The 17,706-nt window shown below is 41.4% G+C and overlaps 1 protein-coding gene across 1 annotated transcript in view; it reads right to left on the bottom strand.

The window, feature by feature from the left end:
* BTBD16 (BTB domain containing 16) overlaps positions 1-17,706 on the bottom strand; it is a 1,066,677-nt gene that overhangs the window by 78,553 nt on the left and 970,418 nt on the right. Inside the window, exons 15-16 of the mRNA XM_069611979.1 lie at positions 16,512-16,589; positions 15,111-15,209 (exon numbers count right to left, since the gene is read on the bottom strand). Of these exons, the coding sequence (XP_069468080.1) occupies positions 15,111-15,209; positions 16,512-16,589 (177 nt within the window). The remainder of the gene's footprint in view (positions 1-15,110; positions 15,210-16,511; positions 16,590-17,706) is intronic.

The raw sequence follows: 17,706 nt of genomic DNA, 5'->3' as shown, positions 1-17,706 counted from the left end.
CTGTGTAATGTTGTTTCCAAATGATCTTCTTTCTTTTGGATCACTAGATCCAGAAAAACTTACACTCACTTTGTTCCACTCCATTGTGAACTTAATGTGGGGATCACATGCATTAACCCACATGTGGAAGGCCACCAGAGATTCGGTAGAACCTCTCCACACAATGAACACATCGTCTATGAACCGTTTCCACACTCTCAAGTGTCCCATAAACGGCTGTTGTTTCAAAGCACATAAGGGTCCCAGTACAAAATTATGTTCAAAATCAGCCATATATAAATTTGCCACATCAGGTGCAAAGGTGGCACCCATACTTACCCCTCTGAGTTGTTTATATAAACTTTTCTTAAAAAGAAAAAAGTTTTCACACATGGCCAAACGCCCACATTCAAGTATGAAGCCCGTTGGTGGATTTAATGGTGTTTCTCTTGTATCGAGGATCTTTCTTAACACCTCCAAACTCTGCATCTGCGGGATGGACGTATACAATGATTCAACGTCCATCGTCACTAAAATGTCATTTGGTTCCACGGTGATGCTTTCCAGCATGAGGAGCATATGGGTCGTATCCTTTATATATGCAGGCATTAATTCAACAAATGGTTTCAAAAAGAACTCTGTATATACAGATAGGGGCTCTAACAATAAGTCAATGGCAGAGACTATCGGTCTCCCTGGTGGGTGCTCTGCATTTTTATGCACTTTTGGAAGTACATAAAATGCCCCTTTTCTTGGGTGAACCTTACATAGGAATAGTTGTTCTTCCTCACTAATCCATTCTTCATTCACTGCGTGTCTCATCAGATTTCCTATTTCCTCTTGTAGAGCTTGCGTAGGGTCATGATCTAATTTTCTATATGCATCCCTGTCTCCAAGGAGCCTCAAACATTCATCTTCATACTTCTGAATATCCATCCACACGATGCCACCCCCTTTATCAGCAGGTTTAATAATTCTAAGGGGATCTTCACAGAGCATTTTCAATGCTTCTCGTTCGTCTTTATTCAGGTTATCTTGATGGAAATTTTTCTTCTTGATAGCCTCCTGCACTTGTTTCCTCACAATGTTTTCAAAGGCCAAGATTTCAGAGGGGGCACACATGTATGGGAGGTGAAAAATGTGATTTAGGTTTGAGCCCTGTGATGTTCTTTACTTCTTCACGTTCTTTCCGACCGTCTTTGTTGTCTGTTGATGTACTCGGTAAAAATACCTCAAAATAATGTTTTAATCTGATTTTACGAAAGAAACCTTGTAATTCCATTTCACACTTGAATGGATCCACTCTCGCTACTGGGACGTAGGATAAACCCTTCGACAGTAGTTTGAGTTCAATATCAGTCAAGTCTTTAGATAATAAATTGAAAATCGGAATTTTATCTGGGTTCACTGATTCTGGTATCACTGCCTCGTGCGGACTCCTGGTCCAAATTGTTGTCTCGCTCTCGGCCGGCCTCTCTGGCCTCCTCTCCGAAAAAAAACAGGTTGTTGTCCCCGGATGTTAGATAAATTTGCACCAACTTGTTGTGCCCCTGTTTGGTCCGAGTCACTAGATGAGGAAGAGGAGTTGGAGAAATTTACAAAACGGTTGGGCCTTCTATTATAAGGACCTGAGGTGGTCTCTGTATAGAATCCTGTGGGTAAATAGGGATAAGTTCTTTCCTCTTTGTAGTTATTCAAATCTTTTTTCAATTTGTTTATTTTTTTGTCCGAATTGAACTGTTTGAATTATTTAATTTTTTAATGAATGTTTGAGGCTCCTTGGAGACAGGGATGCATATAGAAAATTAGATCATGACCCTACGCAAGCTCTACAAGAGAAAATAGGAAATCTGATGAGACACGCGGTGAATGAAGAATGGATTAGTGAGGAAGAACAACTATTCCTATGTAAGGTTCACCCAAGAAAAGGGGCATTTTATGTACTTCCAAAAGTGCATAAAAATGCAGAGCACCCACCAGGGAGACCGATAGTCTCTGCCATTGACTCATTGTTAGAGCCCCTATCTGTATATACAGAGTTCTTTTTGAAACCATTTGTTGAATTAATGCCTGCATATATAAAGGATATGACCCATATGCTCCTCATGCTGGAAAGCATCACCGTGGAACCAAATGACATTTTAGTGACGATGGACGTTGAATCATTGTATACGTCCATCCCGCAGATGCAGAGTTTGGAGGTGATAAGAAAGATCCTCGATACAAGAGAAACACCATTAAATCCACCAACGGGCTTCATACTTGAATGTGGGTGTTTGGCCATGTGTGAAAACTTTTTTCTTTTTAAGAAAAGTTTATATAAACAACTCAGAGGCGTAAGTATGGGTGCCACCTTTGCACCTGATGTGGCAAATTTATATATGGCTGATTTTGAACATAATTTTGTACTGGGACCCTTATGTGCTTTGAAACAACAGCCGTTTGGGGGACACTTAAGAGTGTGGAAACGGTTCATAGACGATGCGTTCATTGTGTGGAGAGGTTCTACCGAATCTCTGGTGGCCTTCCACATGTGGGTTAATGCATGTGATCCCCACATTAAGTTCACAATGGAGTGGAACAAAGTGAGTGTAAGTTTTCTGGATCTAGTGATCCAAAAGAAAGAAGATCATTTGGAAACAACATTACACAGGAAAAGCACAGATAAAAACACACTCCTACATTACTCGAGTTTTCACCCGGGAGGTCTTAAACTGTCAGGACTGGCTGGGTTAGTAACAGGAAGAGTAACAAGATTAACATTGTGCCTTCAGAGCTGGCTGGGTTAGTTGTGCTGTCAGGACTGGCTGGGTTAGTAACAGGAAGAGTTTGTACATAGAATTAACATTGTGCTTGCCCAAGTAAAGATGGAGCGAAAGAAACTTAATCTGATTGGTTAAAGGAACAATGATATGTTTGGTTTGCCTGATTGGTGGAGAGGACAATGGGTTTGATTCTTGGGAGGTGAGCAAGATTCTAAACTGCCTTTCATCCAGAGAAATTCAGTGGCTGGTTGTACATTAGTTAAGCTCCTTAAGTAAGGCCTTTTCAGAGCTAAGAAAATCTACCAAAGAAGTAAGAATATCGTTTGCTGATCCAGTTTGAACAAGAAGTCATCAGGTGGGATCGTTCCTTTAAAGATTTTAAGATTGTCACAGTGAACTTTCATTTTCTTTAATAAGAAAACTTAAAGAGTTAACAAATTTCAAATTCATTTGAGAAAAGAGACATTTACAGTTAAAGTTATTATAAGGAAAACAAGCTTGAAGATAGTACGTAGGAGTTTAAAGTTAATTAACTGCGTGAAATGTTCTTCAAGACTGTTTAATGTGTGCGCGAGCTCGCAAGTCATTGTTTACGTGTTTTTGAAAGCGCGCGGGTATTCAGAGCGATAGAGCGCGTGCCCAAATGAATTGAGCGAGCGAATTTTAGCGCGTGTACATTTTTAACGTGAAAGACGTTTCATGAGAAAGCGCGTGTTGTTTTGTGATAGAGCGTGTGCCCAAAAGAATTGCGCAAGTGAATTTTAGCGCGTGTACATTTTTTACGTGAATGACGTCTCATGAGAAAGCGCGTGTTGGTTTGCGATAGAGCGCGAGCCCATTTTGATGAAGCGCGAGTTGTTTTAAACGCGTGAACTGTTTTACGTGAAATACGTTTCGTTTCTCCACGTGAGTTCGGTAGCGATAGAGCGCGAGTCCATTTTAACCAGCGCGTGTTATTTTTTATCGCGTTTACGTATTTTTTCACGCGCGCAGGTTTTGTAAAGAATCGCGTTTGTATTTTAAACGCGAGGACAATTCTTCACATCTTCTGATTTCACGTGTTTATCGCACACGCTATTTGAGGAAGAAACTATACGTTCTTTGTGTAAATAAGGAAACAATTCACACAGGAAAGCAGTATTCCAGAAAGTTAAAGAATATTATTTAATGTAATTTATGCAAATGGAATTTAATACTTCAGAGAAAGACTGCAATTTATGAAAGCATTGAAAACTACATAAGGTTAAAAGAACTTTGAAGCAAGAAGAATATCTAGTTCTGAAAAGGTGTTTGCAAAGGCCATCACTTTAGGATTCTAAAGAGACTTGAGTGGCTTGAAATATATGCACAACACAAGATATATTTACAAGATATTCCACACAGATTAATAGCCTCTTAGTCTTTTACTGAGGTTTAAGAGGTAAAGAGTTTAGAGTTTATTTAGAATAATTTTAGAAAAGAAGTTTTTCTTATCATATAAGTAACCAGGTGTATTTGTTTACCACAGATACCAGAGCCTACCAGACGGTTGCAGGGCTGCAGTGTCTCCGTTGTTATTTTCTCCAAATTCCCCTTTCCCTTTCTTGGGGTTTTCAGCTCAGCTTATATTTAAGGGTTGAGAGGTGAACTCCTGGTGAGGGTCTGTGGGGCCAGCATCAGCTCCTGTGGAATTCAGTCAAGCCGGACCCTGACAGGATGAAAGGCCCACGATAATATTTTCCACTTCTGGATCTAGTGATCCAAAAGAAAGAAGATCATTTGGAAACAACATTACACAGGAAAAGCACAGATAAAAACACACTCCTACATTACTCGAGTTTTCACCCGGGAGGTCTTAAACAAAATCTACCATACGGTCAATTTCTCTGCATCAGGAGAAATTGCACACAAAAAAACGAGTTTGTGAACCACTCCGTGAAATTGAAGGACAGACTAATGGATAGAGGTATCCAAAAAAGTTGGTGAAACAACACTATAAACGAGCCCTCAACACACATCGGGAGACCTGTCTATTAACGAAGACCAAAGAAAAGAATAACAGATTGATCTGTGTGTCTACATTTTCCCCAATAAGCAATTTGATCAAGAGGAGTGTCAATAAGAATTGGCATCTGGTGAAATGCCCAGGGAGTCTGGCACAGAAACCAATGTTTGCGTTTAAACGCAACATGAATCTCAGACAAAAACTGGTCCACACATATAAAGAACAAGAAGATAACAAAACAGTGATGAACCAATGGGGTTTGAAACCCATCACGGGACATCACAAATGTGGCCATTGTGTGGTGTGCCAATTTACTTCTACGATAAAATCATTTGAATATGGCAACAAGAAGGAGTGGTTTTTTAAAAATCACACCAATTGCTTGAGCAAAAAACGTCATATACATTATCCAATGTTCATGTGATCTTGTATATGTAGGAAAAACTATGAGAGAGGTACGCCAGAGAGTATCAGAACATCGTTCGTGCATAAGGAACAATGTGCAAGACAAACCTTTAGTTGAACATTTTTCTAAATTGGGGCACACTGACAAGGATATTAGGTGGTTTGTACTTCAAACCATCAAGACCCCCATGAGAGGAGGCGACATGTCCACTATGTTACACAGACAAGAACAAAGATGGATTCACTCTTTGGACTCAGTTAAAAATGGTTTGAATATTTCCATAGAGTGGAACAAACTGGTAACTGGATAAGAGACATGGTCTCTGCTCTCATTGGTTGAGCATGGTTCTATATCAGTTATATGGTGAACCTCTGATATATATGCCATCTGATAAATATATATGAAGGGCATGGCATGTCAGCACATTCATTTGGACTCTGGTTTACCCATATTCGATTTTGACAATATTGGTTGTGGCGAAGGCGCCTCCTGCCACCGTGAGGGGGAAGGGCGTTTGTGTCCATTAGTAAGTCATGAAAGATCACATCATAATCCAGGATGAACTGAAGGTGAGTGGCCATGACCCAGAATAGCAAGCTATACCCAAGGATCACCTCGGATGTTGGAATGAGCCGCATACACCAACAGTAACAATCATGCAGCATAAGCACCCATTGGTCTATGCACGAAATAGGGTGAGGCAATGCATCTTTTTAACATCCCTCATGCTGCACTGGTATTTTTACATAATCTAAAATGTATTTTTACACAATCCGAAATGTGTGTACATGTAAAAAACTTTTGTCCATGAAGGGACTACAATGCCCATAAGTCACTGGGAGCCGGGGTTTAACAGTTCTGTTCACCAACAGAAACAATCATGGTATAGCAGCGTTTATTGTTTCATGCATGTAATAGGGTGAGGTAATTCATCCTTCACGCTGCATGGTTTCGCCAGGTTGATCAAATAAACACTATTGGGTTCACGAAAAATGAAAAAGAAAAAAGCACCCATTGGTCTATGCACGAAATAGGGTGAGGTAATGCATCTTTTTAACATCCCTCATGCTGCACTGGTATTTTTACACAATCTAAAATGCGTGTACATGTAAAAAACTTTTGTCCATGAAGGGACTACAATGCCCATAAGTCACTGGGAGCCGGGGCTTAACAGTTCTGTTCACCAACAGAAACAATCATGGTATAGCAGCGTTTATTGTTTCATGCATGTAATAGGGTGAGGTAATTCATCCTTCATGCTGCATTGTTCCTCCAGGTTTATCAAACAAACACTATTTGGTTCATGAAAAAGGAAAAAGAAAAAAAGAAAAAAATGTTTTGCTTACGGAGGGACTACATTGCCCAGAAGCCTCTGGGAATTGGGGCTCAAGAGTCCTTTCACCATGTTGATGGCATATTTAAGGAAGCCACGCCCAGGAAACAGCACGAAATTTGGAGTGTGTGCAGGACAAGAGAGAAGGAACCCATGGTAAGTAAAATGTGTGTGTGGGTTTGAGTGTTTAAATCCACAAAGTTTGTTTGCCGTTTTGAAGAGAGAGTGAGTGCAAGGGTAAACTCAACCCTTTCAATTCCATTTCTGCTGACAATCAGCATGCATAGCACATGTAAACAGATGCTGGATGTGTCTGTTTTTTCCCCTTTTCACTCGTATAGAGGCGTTTGAACAGTCATGGAGACCAGTTAAGGCAGCAGTTGTGTGTTTTTCCATAAGCATTAGAAGCTGTTTGGCAGTCACTGTGCACGCTGACCCATTATTATTTTTAGGGTCAGAAAAGCCTAATATGAGAGTGGGGTTGTTATAGAACTCCAGCATGATTGAACAAAGGTTCATAAAGGGAATTTTAATCTGTTTCCTCCACAAAACGCTATGTGGGGAGGGGCAGGGGAGTGAGACAACAGCATTAAAAAAAACCTTGATAATGCTTTGAGCTAGTTACATATATGAGCATGACGTTTTGTTCCATGTATCCCTTCAGGAACATTGAACTGGAATCACCGCGCAGTGAGAAAAAACTGGGGTACCAGATTAGAACATTTCTGGACTCGGCCACATGAGGTGAGGCGAATTGATAGGAGGTTTTGATTACCTCCAGTGTGGTCAAGATGAAAATATTTGAGTATTGAGTCTCTGTGTTGCATTTCAGGCGAGAACAGGGATTTTTCCTCTTTGGATTTATTGACTAAAGACGCAAGACACCCCCATACCTGAATCTTTGATCAGGTAAGACAGTGTGTCCAGACCATTTATACAATGATGTATTGTTTATAGGGCAGGCTTACTAAGATGCTTTGTCCTCCTCTTATGTTGCAGTATAGGCGCAGAGTTATCTAGCACCACTGCAGGATTTAGTCCATCGTTGACATGCGTCTCCATTATTTCCCGTGGAGGTGAGTGCCAATCTGTATACACATAAACTGAGATATACACACAAGATATATCTGTGTCTAAACAAATAAGAGATCGGAATTCTGATGTTATGTATATTGTTTGTTTGTAGATTGAGGTTTGATGACATCCTCCACCTTTTGACATTTCGGAGTGGTTGCAACAGAACCATCCGTCTCCTGAAGAAGGTCGCTTATATTTACCGGCTTAAATTAGGGGCCTATTGTGACGACCGAAACATATGTTGAGTTACAGCAAATAAGCAGGATGCTATTTGGTTTTGTATTAACACTTACTGTAATCACCAAGAGGTGTTGAAATGTATGTTAATATATTGGTTCTAGGTGGTCTGAGTACCACAAGTGTGGAATATTGACATGTATAGTGAGAGTGTGAATGAATGATGGAATGAATGGTGGTGTTTAAATGGGGATGTTGAGAACAATAAATATTTGTGTAAATTGTTTATAAATAAATATATATATTTTTTGACAAGACCTGGTATTGTTTAAATGTGTACAGATGTTCTGATCTCATTTCGCCCATTTATTTAAGTGTCGTGGTTCAAAAGTTAATGGGCAAAACGAGATTCCTAATATAACCCAATGGCCATATATTTACATATATCTGATTCAGCCCCCTTAGGTTTCATTTCTTGTCCAGGATTTCATTTTGCTTGAAATATATGCTCCAGGCTCTGCTGCCTCAATGTTAACTTAAGCCTGTGGTAAAGTCATTAGCCTTTGTTCTCTCAAGGCTAATGAATGATCCTGTTGCTTATCTCAGAAAACAGGCCCCAATAAAATGTCTTGTTAATCACGAGAGTGTCCTGAATAGAAACTGACCCCTTCTCAGGAATGCATTTTGTACTCTGTTGATGCCATTATAAATCGTTCCTCCTAAGGGGAAAACGTGAAGCAGTTCGTATTTGTAGCAATACAGAACTGCAAATGCCCGCAGTTCTGTAGTCCTTGTGCCGTACTTCTTGACACATCAGGTGCATCAGCGCCGGCGCGTCTGGGACGGTTTGTGGCGGTTCGTGGTGGTGAGTATCTGTATCTGCCACCTCTTGTTTGTTTATATCTTCTTATTCATTGATAATCGATTAGACATGGCGTCTTGCTGTGACCTTGTCTCTTCTACTTCACATAATCGTAGAAATAGGCTTCTACTGGGCACGCATGACCATGATGTTCCATGTGTTGCTCCCGTTCCGACACACTTGATTACAGACCTTAATCTTAGTCAATGTGAGCAGATTCTGCCACTGGAACCCGCCATTAGGTTCGTCTCAAACCCACGTAGTAAAACTACACTAACAGGGACTGTAATGAAATACTTATTGCTTAATACACGTTCCTTAGTCAAGCATTGTAATGAGGTTGCGGACCTTATTGTACAGAAACAAGTGGATATATGTGTTCTTACTGAAACATGGGTCCATGATACTGCCTTTCTTTCTCTTCAAATGGCTACTCCCTCTGGTTATTCTTTTTATCATTCTGATAGACAAGAAAAACATGACGGAGGTGTGGCAGTAATTTATAGAACTGAATACATTAAACTGAATAAAATACATGAATCTGGAAAACCAGTCTTTGACCAATGTGAGACTCTCTTTCTCAAACTTAGTTTGACCCCAATAGCCTCTCTTAATTTCTTAGTGCTCTATAGACCTCCCACCAACACTCCCTTTTTTGAAGAACAAATGTTGGCTTTTATTGCCAACTCTTGCAAGCCTCACTCACCCACTATTATACTAGGAGATATTAACCTCTGGGCTGATAATCTACTGGACGGGCCATCTACCACCCTAACTGAATCTCTATCTTCATTATCCTTTATCCAGTATGTTAAGGTTTCCACCCATACAGTTGGTAATATACTGGATTGGGTAATAGTAAAAAACGTTCCTATTAGTAACATCAATGTAGATCAATGCATCTGGTCAGATCATTTCTCTGTAAATTTCCAGACAGACTACAACTATATTACTCATAAAATTAATCAGTCGGCTCCACTTGATATGTCAAGGAATATATGTAAAATCACACAAGATGCTTTTCGTGCTACGGTCATACCTCTATTACCATCTCTGGAGAAGTCCATGCCACTTTAAGTTTTTGTAGCAAACATAAGATCTGCACTTTGAAATACTTGCTCCACTTAAATCCTCCAAAAAAAAGGGAAAAAATGTATCTTATACTCCGTTCTCAGCAGAAATAACTGAAGCTCGCTCTAAAAAACGCCAACTGGAACGACTATGGCATAAACAACCATCTGAGTCTAGCTTCACTTCTTACAAGCATGCCCTTCAACACTACAAATCACTTATTCGTTCCACTAAAGAATCGCATCTTAATTCCTGGATTTCTAAAGCTAAATCTAGCTCTAAAGAGCTTTTTGTTATTCTTCAGGAGCTAAAGGGTTGCACTACTACATCGTTGTCTCCGGCGGACAGTATATGGTGTCAAAACATCCACAACAGCGTTGTAAATAAAACCCTAACTCATCAAAATAATATTAGTACTCAGGTCAAACTTATTTCTGCCAATACATCATCTACTATAGATAATATTGATATAATTGGAGATTTCCCTGCTTTTACTTTTAGATCTGTTTCCATAGAAGAAGTCGTTGACACTGTCTCTAAACTTAAACCTACCTCCTGCAAAGGAGATGTTTTTCCAGCCTCCCTATTCAAAGATCACATCCTTACTCTTGCCCCATGGATCACTACCTTTGTCAATAGATCCTTTCAGGAATCCTATGTCCCTGAGAATATAAAAGAAGCCTGGGTTACACCTTTGCTCAAGAAGGAAAACCTGGATCCTGCTGAGGCGGGGAATTATCGTCCAATCACCAATGTTCCCTTTATGTTGAAAATTCTGGACAAAATTGCGTATTGTCAATATCAAACCTTCATCGAGGAACACGATATATTAGCCACCCAACAGTCCGGGTTCCGTCCTAATCATGGGAGTGAGACTGCGCTGCTGGATTTAAAATCCTATATTACTGGTCTTGTTGATGAAGGTCATACAGCCTTGCTGCTGTTATTAGATCTATCCGCCGTGTTTGATTTAGTCGATCACCAACTTCTGGCAGATAGACTTATTACAATCGCTAAATGGTCATCTGAAGCATCAGCTTGGTTTAAATCATTCCTGGGTCCACGGAACATGAAGGTAACAAAGGACAATGCTTACTCTATGGCATCTTTGTTACTATGTGGTGTTCCGCAGGGCTCATGTCTCTCGCCTTTACTCTTTAATATTTACTCACGTCTTCTCTGCGCTCTTTTGTCAGCTACGGGCATTTATTTCGCCAACTATGCTGACGATACGCAGATTGTCATCCAACTTACTGGTGAGTATCTAAAAGATTTAGAGCACATTAATCACATTTTTGCTGAAATTCAGAAATGGATGGCATTAAACTCTTTAGCCCTCAATAATGCCAAAACTGAGCTGTTGATCTTAGGTACTCAGCAGAGGTTAAAGAAACTCGACATAAAATATGACAACTTCTTGATTGGTCAACATGTTATTTCTATATCAAAATCTGTAAAAACTCTGGGGGTCTTTCTTGACCCTCAGTTATCTTTTACCCAACAGACCAACTACCTTGAATCCTCTTGCCTTTACTATATCCAGCTCTTATGGCAGATACGTCCATATCTGTCCAAAGAAAATCTTGCTTTGATCGCAGCAGCAATTGTAAACTGTAAGTCGGATTACTGCAACAGTCTTTTGATTGGTACCTCGCAGGCTAATCTTAAGACTCTGCAGGTCATACAGAATAGTGCAGTACATACTGTAATGGGCCTCAAGCGCAATATGCATGTTTCCGATGCTAGGCGTAGCTTACATTGGCTGCCAGTTCAACAGCGGTTACAACATGAAGGTTTAACCATTGTGTTTAAAGGCCTATATGGTAAAGCTCCATCCTATCTTACCACTAGGCTAAAAAAGAAATCAGTTGGTCGTTCTCTGCGCTCAAGCAGTAACACTATCCTGGTTCAACCCCTGTTCACCTTGAAAAGATTTGGAGGCACAAGCTTTGATTCATGGGCCCCGGCCCTTTGGAATTCACTGCCCAGACACCTCGCTAATATTGGCTCCTTGTTCATCTTTAAGAAACAACTAAAGACTTCCTTGTTTGACAAAGGCTAAGACATATTCATCTTCCATGTATAGTGCTTTTGCACTGAATCTTGTATCTCGCCATATTTTACCCTTATTTTGGCTTCCGTGAGTACTGGATTCCATTTGGTTCTACTGCGTCTCACGTTTCTTTAATTGTTCTTGTTATCTGTTGTCTGTCTCTTTCCTTCTCCTGTGTGCGCCCTGAGGCCCTCGGGTTAGTGGCGCAATACAAGAATTTAGATAGATAAATAGATAGATAGATAGATAGATAGATAGATAGATAGATAGATAGATAGATAGATAGATAGATAGATAAAAGAAACTTACAGTCATGCCTCGAAAACAGACACTTATATTTGTGAAGGCTACATTTCCTTGGGCACATGAGGCCTTTCGTTTATTTTTAATAAAATGCACCTCTTCATCACTGTTCATTTCTCTCTTCATGATGTTTTCATTTTGACAATGGAACATATTTCTCCATGTATTAATGTCAAGCTACAAAATGTACACACTTTTAGACATTGCAGTTCTGTGTTTGGAAATGCCATGCTTTCCATGTTGAATAGGCCTTTACTTTTTCCTGGCTTTATCCATCACATGCAAGGGCCTTTTGAATACATGTATTTCTCCCTATTTGAACACAGCATTCTTAATGTGGCAGCTGTGAATGAAATCCTGCCTTTTCAGTCTGGCATTCACAATGTGCCTTTGTAATTCCCTTCTGCATCCTGGCTTCATTTTCCACATGTTCCTTACTTCCACTGCAGAAGTACATACTTTTAAGTCTACTAGGCACCTTAACAGTGTTGAAGTTTTGAGGCTGCACATTCCAGCACATATGGGTCTCCATGGCCATTTATTTGATCCTGTGGCTGCCATTAAACCCCACAGATGCCCCCGCCCTGGCTTTTTTATCTTGATTACTCAGGGAAAAAAGCAGTTTGTTTTCTTCCGTTTGCTTGCAAGCAGTCTAGTTGTTTTCCAAGATGGTGTCCTCCCGTTCGGCATATTGCAGAATGGCTGCAACAAGCAGACGTGTTGCAACCCTGATCTAGCCTTTGAGTAAAACGCTAGCTTCTTCCTTTCTTACCGCCTCTTTGCTCCTTGCCTTCATTGCCTTCTGCTTCCTTTGCCTCCTTGCTAACCTCTTTGCGATTCTTGCCTTTGCTTGCTGCCATTACTTTTCCATGTTGTTTGGACTAGTGCTTCATGTTCTGGGTTTTACTCTGTCAGGATCCTTGGAATTATTCTTCAAAGGTACTTGCTGCCTCGCCCCTATACCATCATCGGATCCTTGCTTTATGACCCAGGTTTTTGTGCCAGCTGGCTATTTACCCGCTGTTCTGAGGATTGCACCCGGAGAAACACAAAAGTCCTGCTGTCATACCTAGCGGACAGAGTGGCTTCCTCCAGTGGCAGACCTTACCTCTTCAAAGGTTGGCGATCAGGATGACAGAAAAAGCCTGCAACTTCTCTGTCTAAGGAATCATCTGAGTCAAGCTTTGAATCTTCAGGTGAGGAAGACATTTGTGAGACCTTGTTAAAATGGGAAGCCCAGGAGATTAGTAGTGGTTTGTTATGAAGTGAGATTGTCTTATCTATTGCTTTTCTCTCCTCCTCTGCAGAGCTTATTTTTTACACCTAGTCAGTAAGTCTGTGTTGTTTATTATTTGATCCACTTCCCTTTTCCCCCTGAGGTGTGTCGGGTTCAGCTGCTCTCAGTCAGCTGTAGGCAAAATGCCCTGGTGGGTCTGTGGGATTCAGCAGCTCCTGCAGATCAGGCGAGTCAGGACCCGACAGCCACACCTGGCATCGCGCCTGGAGGACTGCACTGGTAGACTGCAATGTGGCCCAGTGCCAGACCCCCACTTCTATGAGCCGCCATCCCTTTCCCTTGGGCAAGGTCCAAAAGTGTGAATTGGTTGTGATTTGTATTTTCATTTGAGCAGTATGGTTAAAATGAGACTTCTGGACAGAGGACATTTTATGTTTGACCATCTTGACACCCTGATGAGCACCCCTTTTCACCTTCATTTTTATAGAGTAGGGCTTAGTGTCATGGTCTTAGGGAAGATTATGTCCTTTAAATTAGAAGAGAGAATAAAACTGGAAATCATGCCTCCTTGTCTGTCTCCTGATTCTGACCTATCACACCTCTCTACTTGTAAAAGCAGCTAATGGTGGTCAAACGTCTCGCTTACTAGTAAACACTGTTGATCCCGTTCCTACAACTCACATGCTTGTAAAGTTTATCATGGTGCTCATATGATTAACCCACAAGTAAAAGCTTTGTTACTTCATTGTAAATACTAATCAAGGTTGTTGTATGTGTCAACTGCAGGTAAAACCTGTACATCACAATCCTACGTCCCATCTGCAGTTAAAGATTGGTTCAGATAATCATAGGCCATATCTACAGGGAAAAGTGCCAATCCGGTCATACATCTCGCCTGCAAGTAAAAGCTGTCCAGCATAGTTCTTTGTTTCACTTGCATATATGTGCTTCTTATGCTACTCATAATTCACAGGTACAAGTAAAGGTGTCTGTCATGCTCCTGCTTCTCACCTGCATATGAAAGCTGTCAATAGTAGTCAGATGATTTACCTACAAGAAAACAGTTGTCCGTCATGTTCTGCATCCCTCATGCATAATACCCATGGTGGTTAAATTGCTCACCTACAGTAAAAGCTGTCTATTGTGGTGCTACGCCCCACCTACTTGTAAAAGCCATTAATGGTGTTTGTATGTCTCCCAGCTTCTAAAAGCCATTCATACTGGTCAGACGTCTCATCTACAGGTAAAAGCTGTCCATCATGGTCCTATATCTCCCCTGTTTGTAATGTTTCTCCATGGTGGCCATAAACCTCACCTATCTATTGGTAAAAGTGTCCATCACGGTCTTCCATTCCACTTGCACAGAAAAGTAACTTGTGGTGGGCATATACCAATGAAAGTGTCCATTAGGTTCTACACCTCACCTGCACGTAAAGGCCCTTTAAGGGTTCATACGTCTCACATACTGTACATCTCATCTGCATGTAAAGGACATTCATGGAGGTCATAGGCCTCATCTGCAAGTACAATTTGCTCATCGTTGCACTACTACTTACCTGCATATAAAAGCTGTTGACAGTGGTCTTGTGTTACATCAACAGGTAAACGTGTCCACCGTGGCCCTACTGCTCACCTGCATTTAAAAGCTGTTCATGGTAGTCATAGGTCTCACCTACAAAAGAACCTGTCCAGATCCTGCATCTCACCTGCTTATTGTTATGGTTCAATGGCGGTCATATGATTAACCTACAAGTAAAAGCTGTTTATTGCATTCATAGGTCTCACCTGCACGTAAAAGATGTTCTGTGATGCCATGCATCTTATCTAAGAGTGAAAGCTTCCCAGCGCTTTCCTATGGCTCACCTGCATGTAAAAATTGTACATGGCTTCTTCTTGTCGAATAATTTTCAGTTCAAAGATGAATCCGTATCTGGCAACAAATTCTGCAAAAAACTGCCGTTCCTGGGAGTGAAGCCAATTCAGCAATGACGGAGAATGTCCCAAGCAGAGCAGAAAAACACAGCACAGAGAGAAGTCACAGGAAGAAGAACTTTACAACAAACCACCAACATACTGAAAACCATAGTTTTTATTGCCTGCGAGTTGCAGGTTGTTCATGTGGTGTCCTCTCAAAGAGAGAGCCAGTCCCTCTTTCATTGTCTCCCACCCACGGTTTATACTGCAAAACACTGAAACCAGGTGTTCAGCTAAAGCTTCAATGTATGTACAGCAAGACTGCCTCTAGCCGCTACACATCAAAATTACCCACTAATATTTACATGTGCGTCAAAACCACTCACATTACCTTAAGTGATTGAGAATGCTCTGGCTGTGTGGTCTGGCGGTGGCATCAGGATAGCAAGGGCCACTTGCAAGGCGACCATGTGACTCAGGAATAGGCACATCCAAGACAGCAGATTGTGGCCTTTGGGTTACTGAATATGTCTCCAATAAGGGGCCATGTGTATGAACTGGTTTTGCATTCACAAAATGGTGCACAGCAAATGCACTGGTTCAGCAAACTCAAAACCGACATTCTCAAGGTATCAAGACAATATTGCCATCTGCAAATGACTTTGTGGCATGCAATGTATCCATTCCAACCTCATGGAAGTGGAAAACGGTGGGGACCAAGTGTCCCCCACGCCACCTCCTTGAAGATTACGCATGGACATTCTTGAAGGATGTGTGCCCTGTCATGCAGCAGCAAAGCACTGAATTGCCACAGATGTTCTGGACAGGCAGTAACCATTAGCAAAGAGGAAGTAGCTATTGCAAGATTGCTTCCTCTGTGCATTCCTGAGCCACTAGCATTTGCGTGCTGAAAATATTCCCCCAAGTTGCCTACAACCCAACATTTTACATTTCAATTCAACATGTGTTTTCATTGCTGCTGCAATGGACGTATGGAGGCCTGCTCCCCATAGCAGGGCTCTATTGCATTATTGGCTGTGTGGAAAGAGGGACACCCACAAGATCTGCCTTGCAGATTAGAGACACTGTGCACATGTACACATGATTAGCACATGAGGCAGAAGGCAAAGTCCTCGCCAAGTGCAAACACACTGCTGCCCAGTGAGTAAATGAGGCTCCATAAGTCTAAGTACTGTGAACTTTAACTTCTGCAGATTGTAGACTATTTGATTAGCTGCAGCAATCAGATGGGATCCACTTACCAGTGAGCATTTAGCAATAAGTAATCTTAACATACTAATTAGTACTAGGCACAATAAATGCTGTTGCTTTGCTTTACTGCAGACATACCTGATCAACGATTAGACCAAACCTCACTGCTTGTGTGTTGAAATCAGTCTGCAGTGGCATGTCCCCACCATTCTGGAGCTGAAATAGAGGCAGTAGTTACTTTTTCCCATATATGCTAATTGTCGATCAAGCACAGGCATACGTATATAGCGCCTCACGGATCGGATGGTGGAATTTCCTGATGGGTTGGGATTTCAATGGCAAATGGCTCACACGCGGTACTTTGAGGTGGCGTTGGCCAGATGCCCAGAACCAATGTGGAGGTTAAACTATTTTAGGGCATTAGCGAGTTCGGTGCATCGGTGGATGAACCTGCCGCTTTCGCTGTACGGCAGAATATCACTCGTTAAAAAGGTCTTGCTCCCAGGTTTCTTGATCTTTTCCGCGATGTTCCCTTAGTGCTCCCATGGGTCTTTTTTGGGAAACTGAAAAGCATAATCTCAGGAATTATCTGGGCAGGGGACCTGGCATGGGTTAGCTGGAAGAAGTTGGTTGATCTACTTTTTAGAGTGGACTATCCCTCCTGGATTCTGAAAATTGTTATTTGGCCGCCCAGGCACAGTTCTTATCCCATTGGTATTCTCCCAACCCAGATAGGTCTCATATGCAAATAGAGACGGTACTGGTGTCCCTGTCACTCCTTTGGGTGACTATCCATACAGCACCGGCTAAGACACCCATGGTAACACATGAGGTTGACTGTATCTGTAGGGCGTGGTTGAAAAGAGCACACAGGACAGACGAGGGCTCCCCTTTACTTGTCCCTACTGCCCATCACTCACATACCAGTGAAAAGGCTTATGTGCAATGTATGGGCAAATTGGGGCTATATTTCCAAATGGTCATATGCTATCTCTTCGTGCAGTTAAGGAGTTGGGGAGCGTTTTTCTCTATTTTAGGACCCGCAATGTGATGAAGGGGCTTTTTGTTGCATTCCCGGCTCATCCGGATACTACACATCTGTTACATTATGCTGTAGAGGTAGAGGCTGAGTGCAGGTTGACTTTGTTCCTCTTTGTTAAAATAATGGAGAAGACTGCGGGTGGCCAGAGAATGTGTGTTGCAAATGGGAGGACTCCTTGTGTCAGCTGATCCCGGTTGAAGTATGGAAATATTGTTGCATGCAAACTAGACAGGTCTCCCTCAATAGCCAGTTTGAACGGCTGCACTTTAAATACTTGTACCAGATGTACTA

The sequence above is a fragment of the Ambystoma mexicanum genome, chromosome 8 (assembly GCF_040938575.1).
Source record: "Ambystoma mexicanum isolate Mex_15411 chromosome 8, UKY_AmexF1_1, whole genome shotgun sequence".
In the NCBI taxonomy this organism is placed as follows: domain Eukaryota; kingdom Metazoa; phylum Chordata; class Amphibia; order Caudata; family Ambystomatidae; genus Ambystoma; species Ambystoma mexicanum.
The sequence above is the reverse complement of the archived record's forward strand: the minus strand, read 5'-3'. Positions and strand labels throughout refer to the sequence as shown.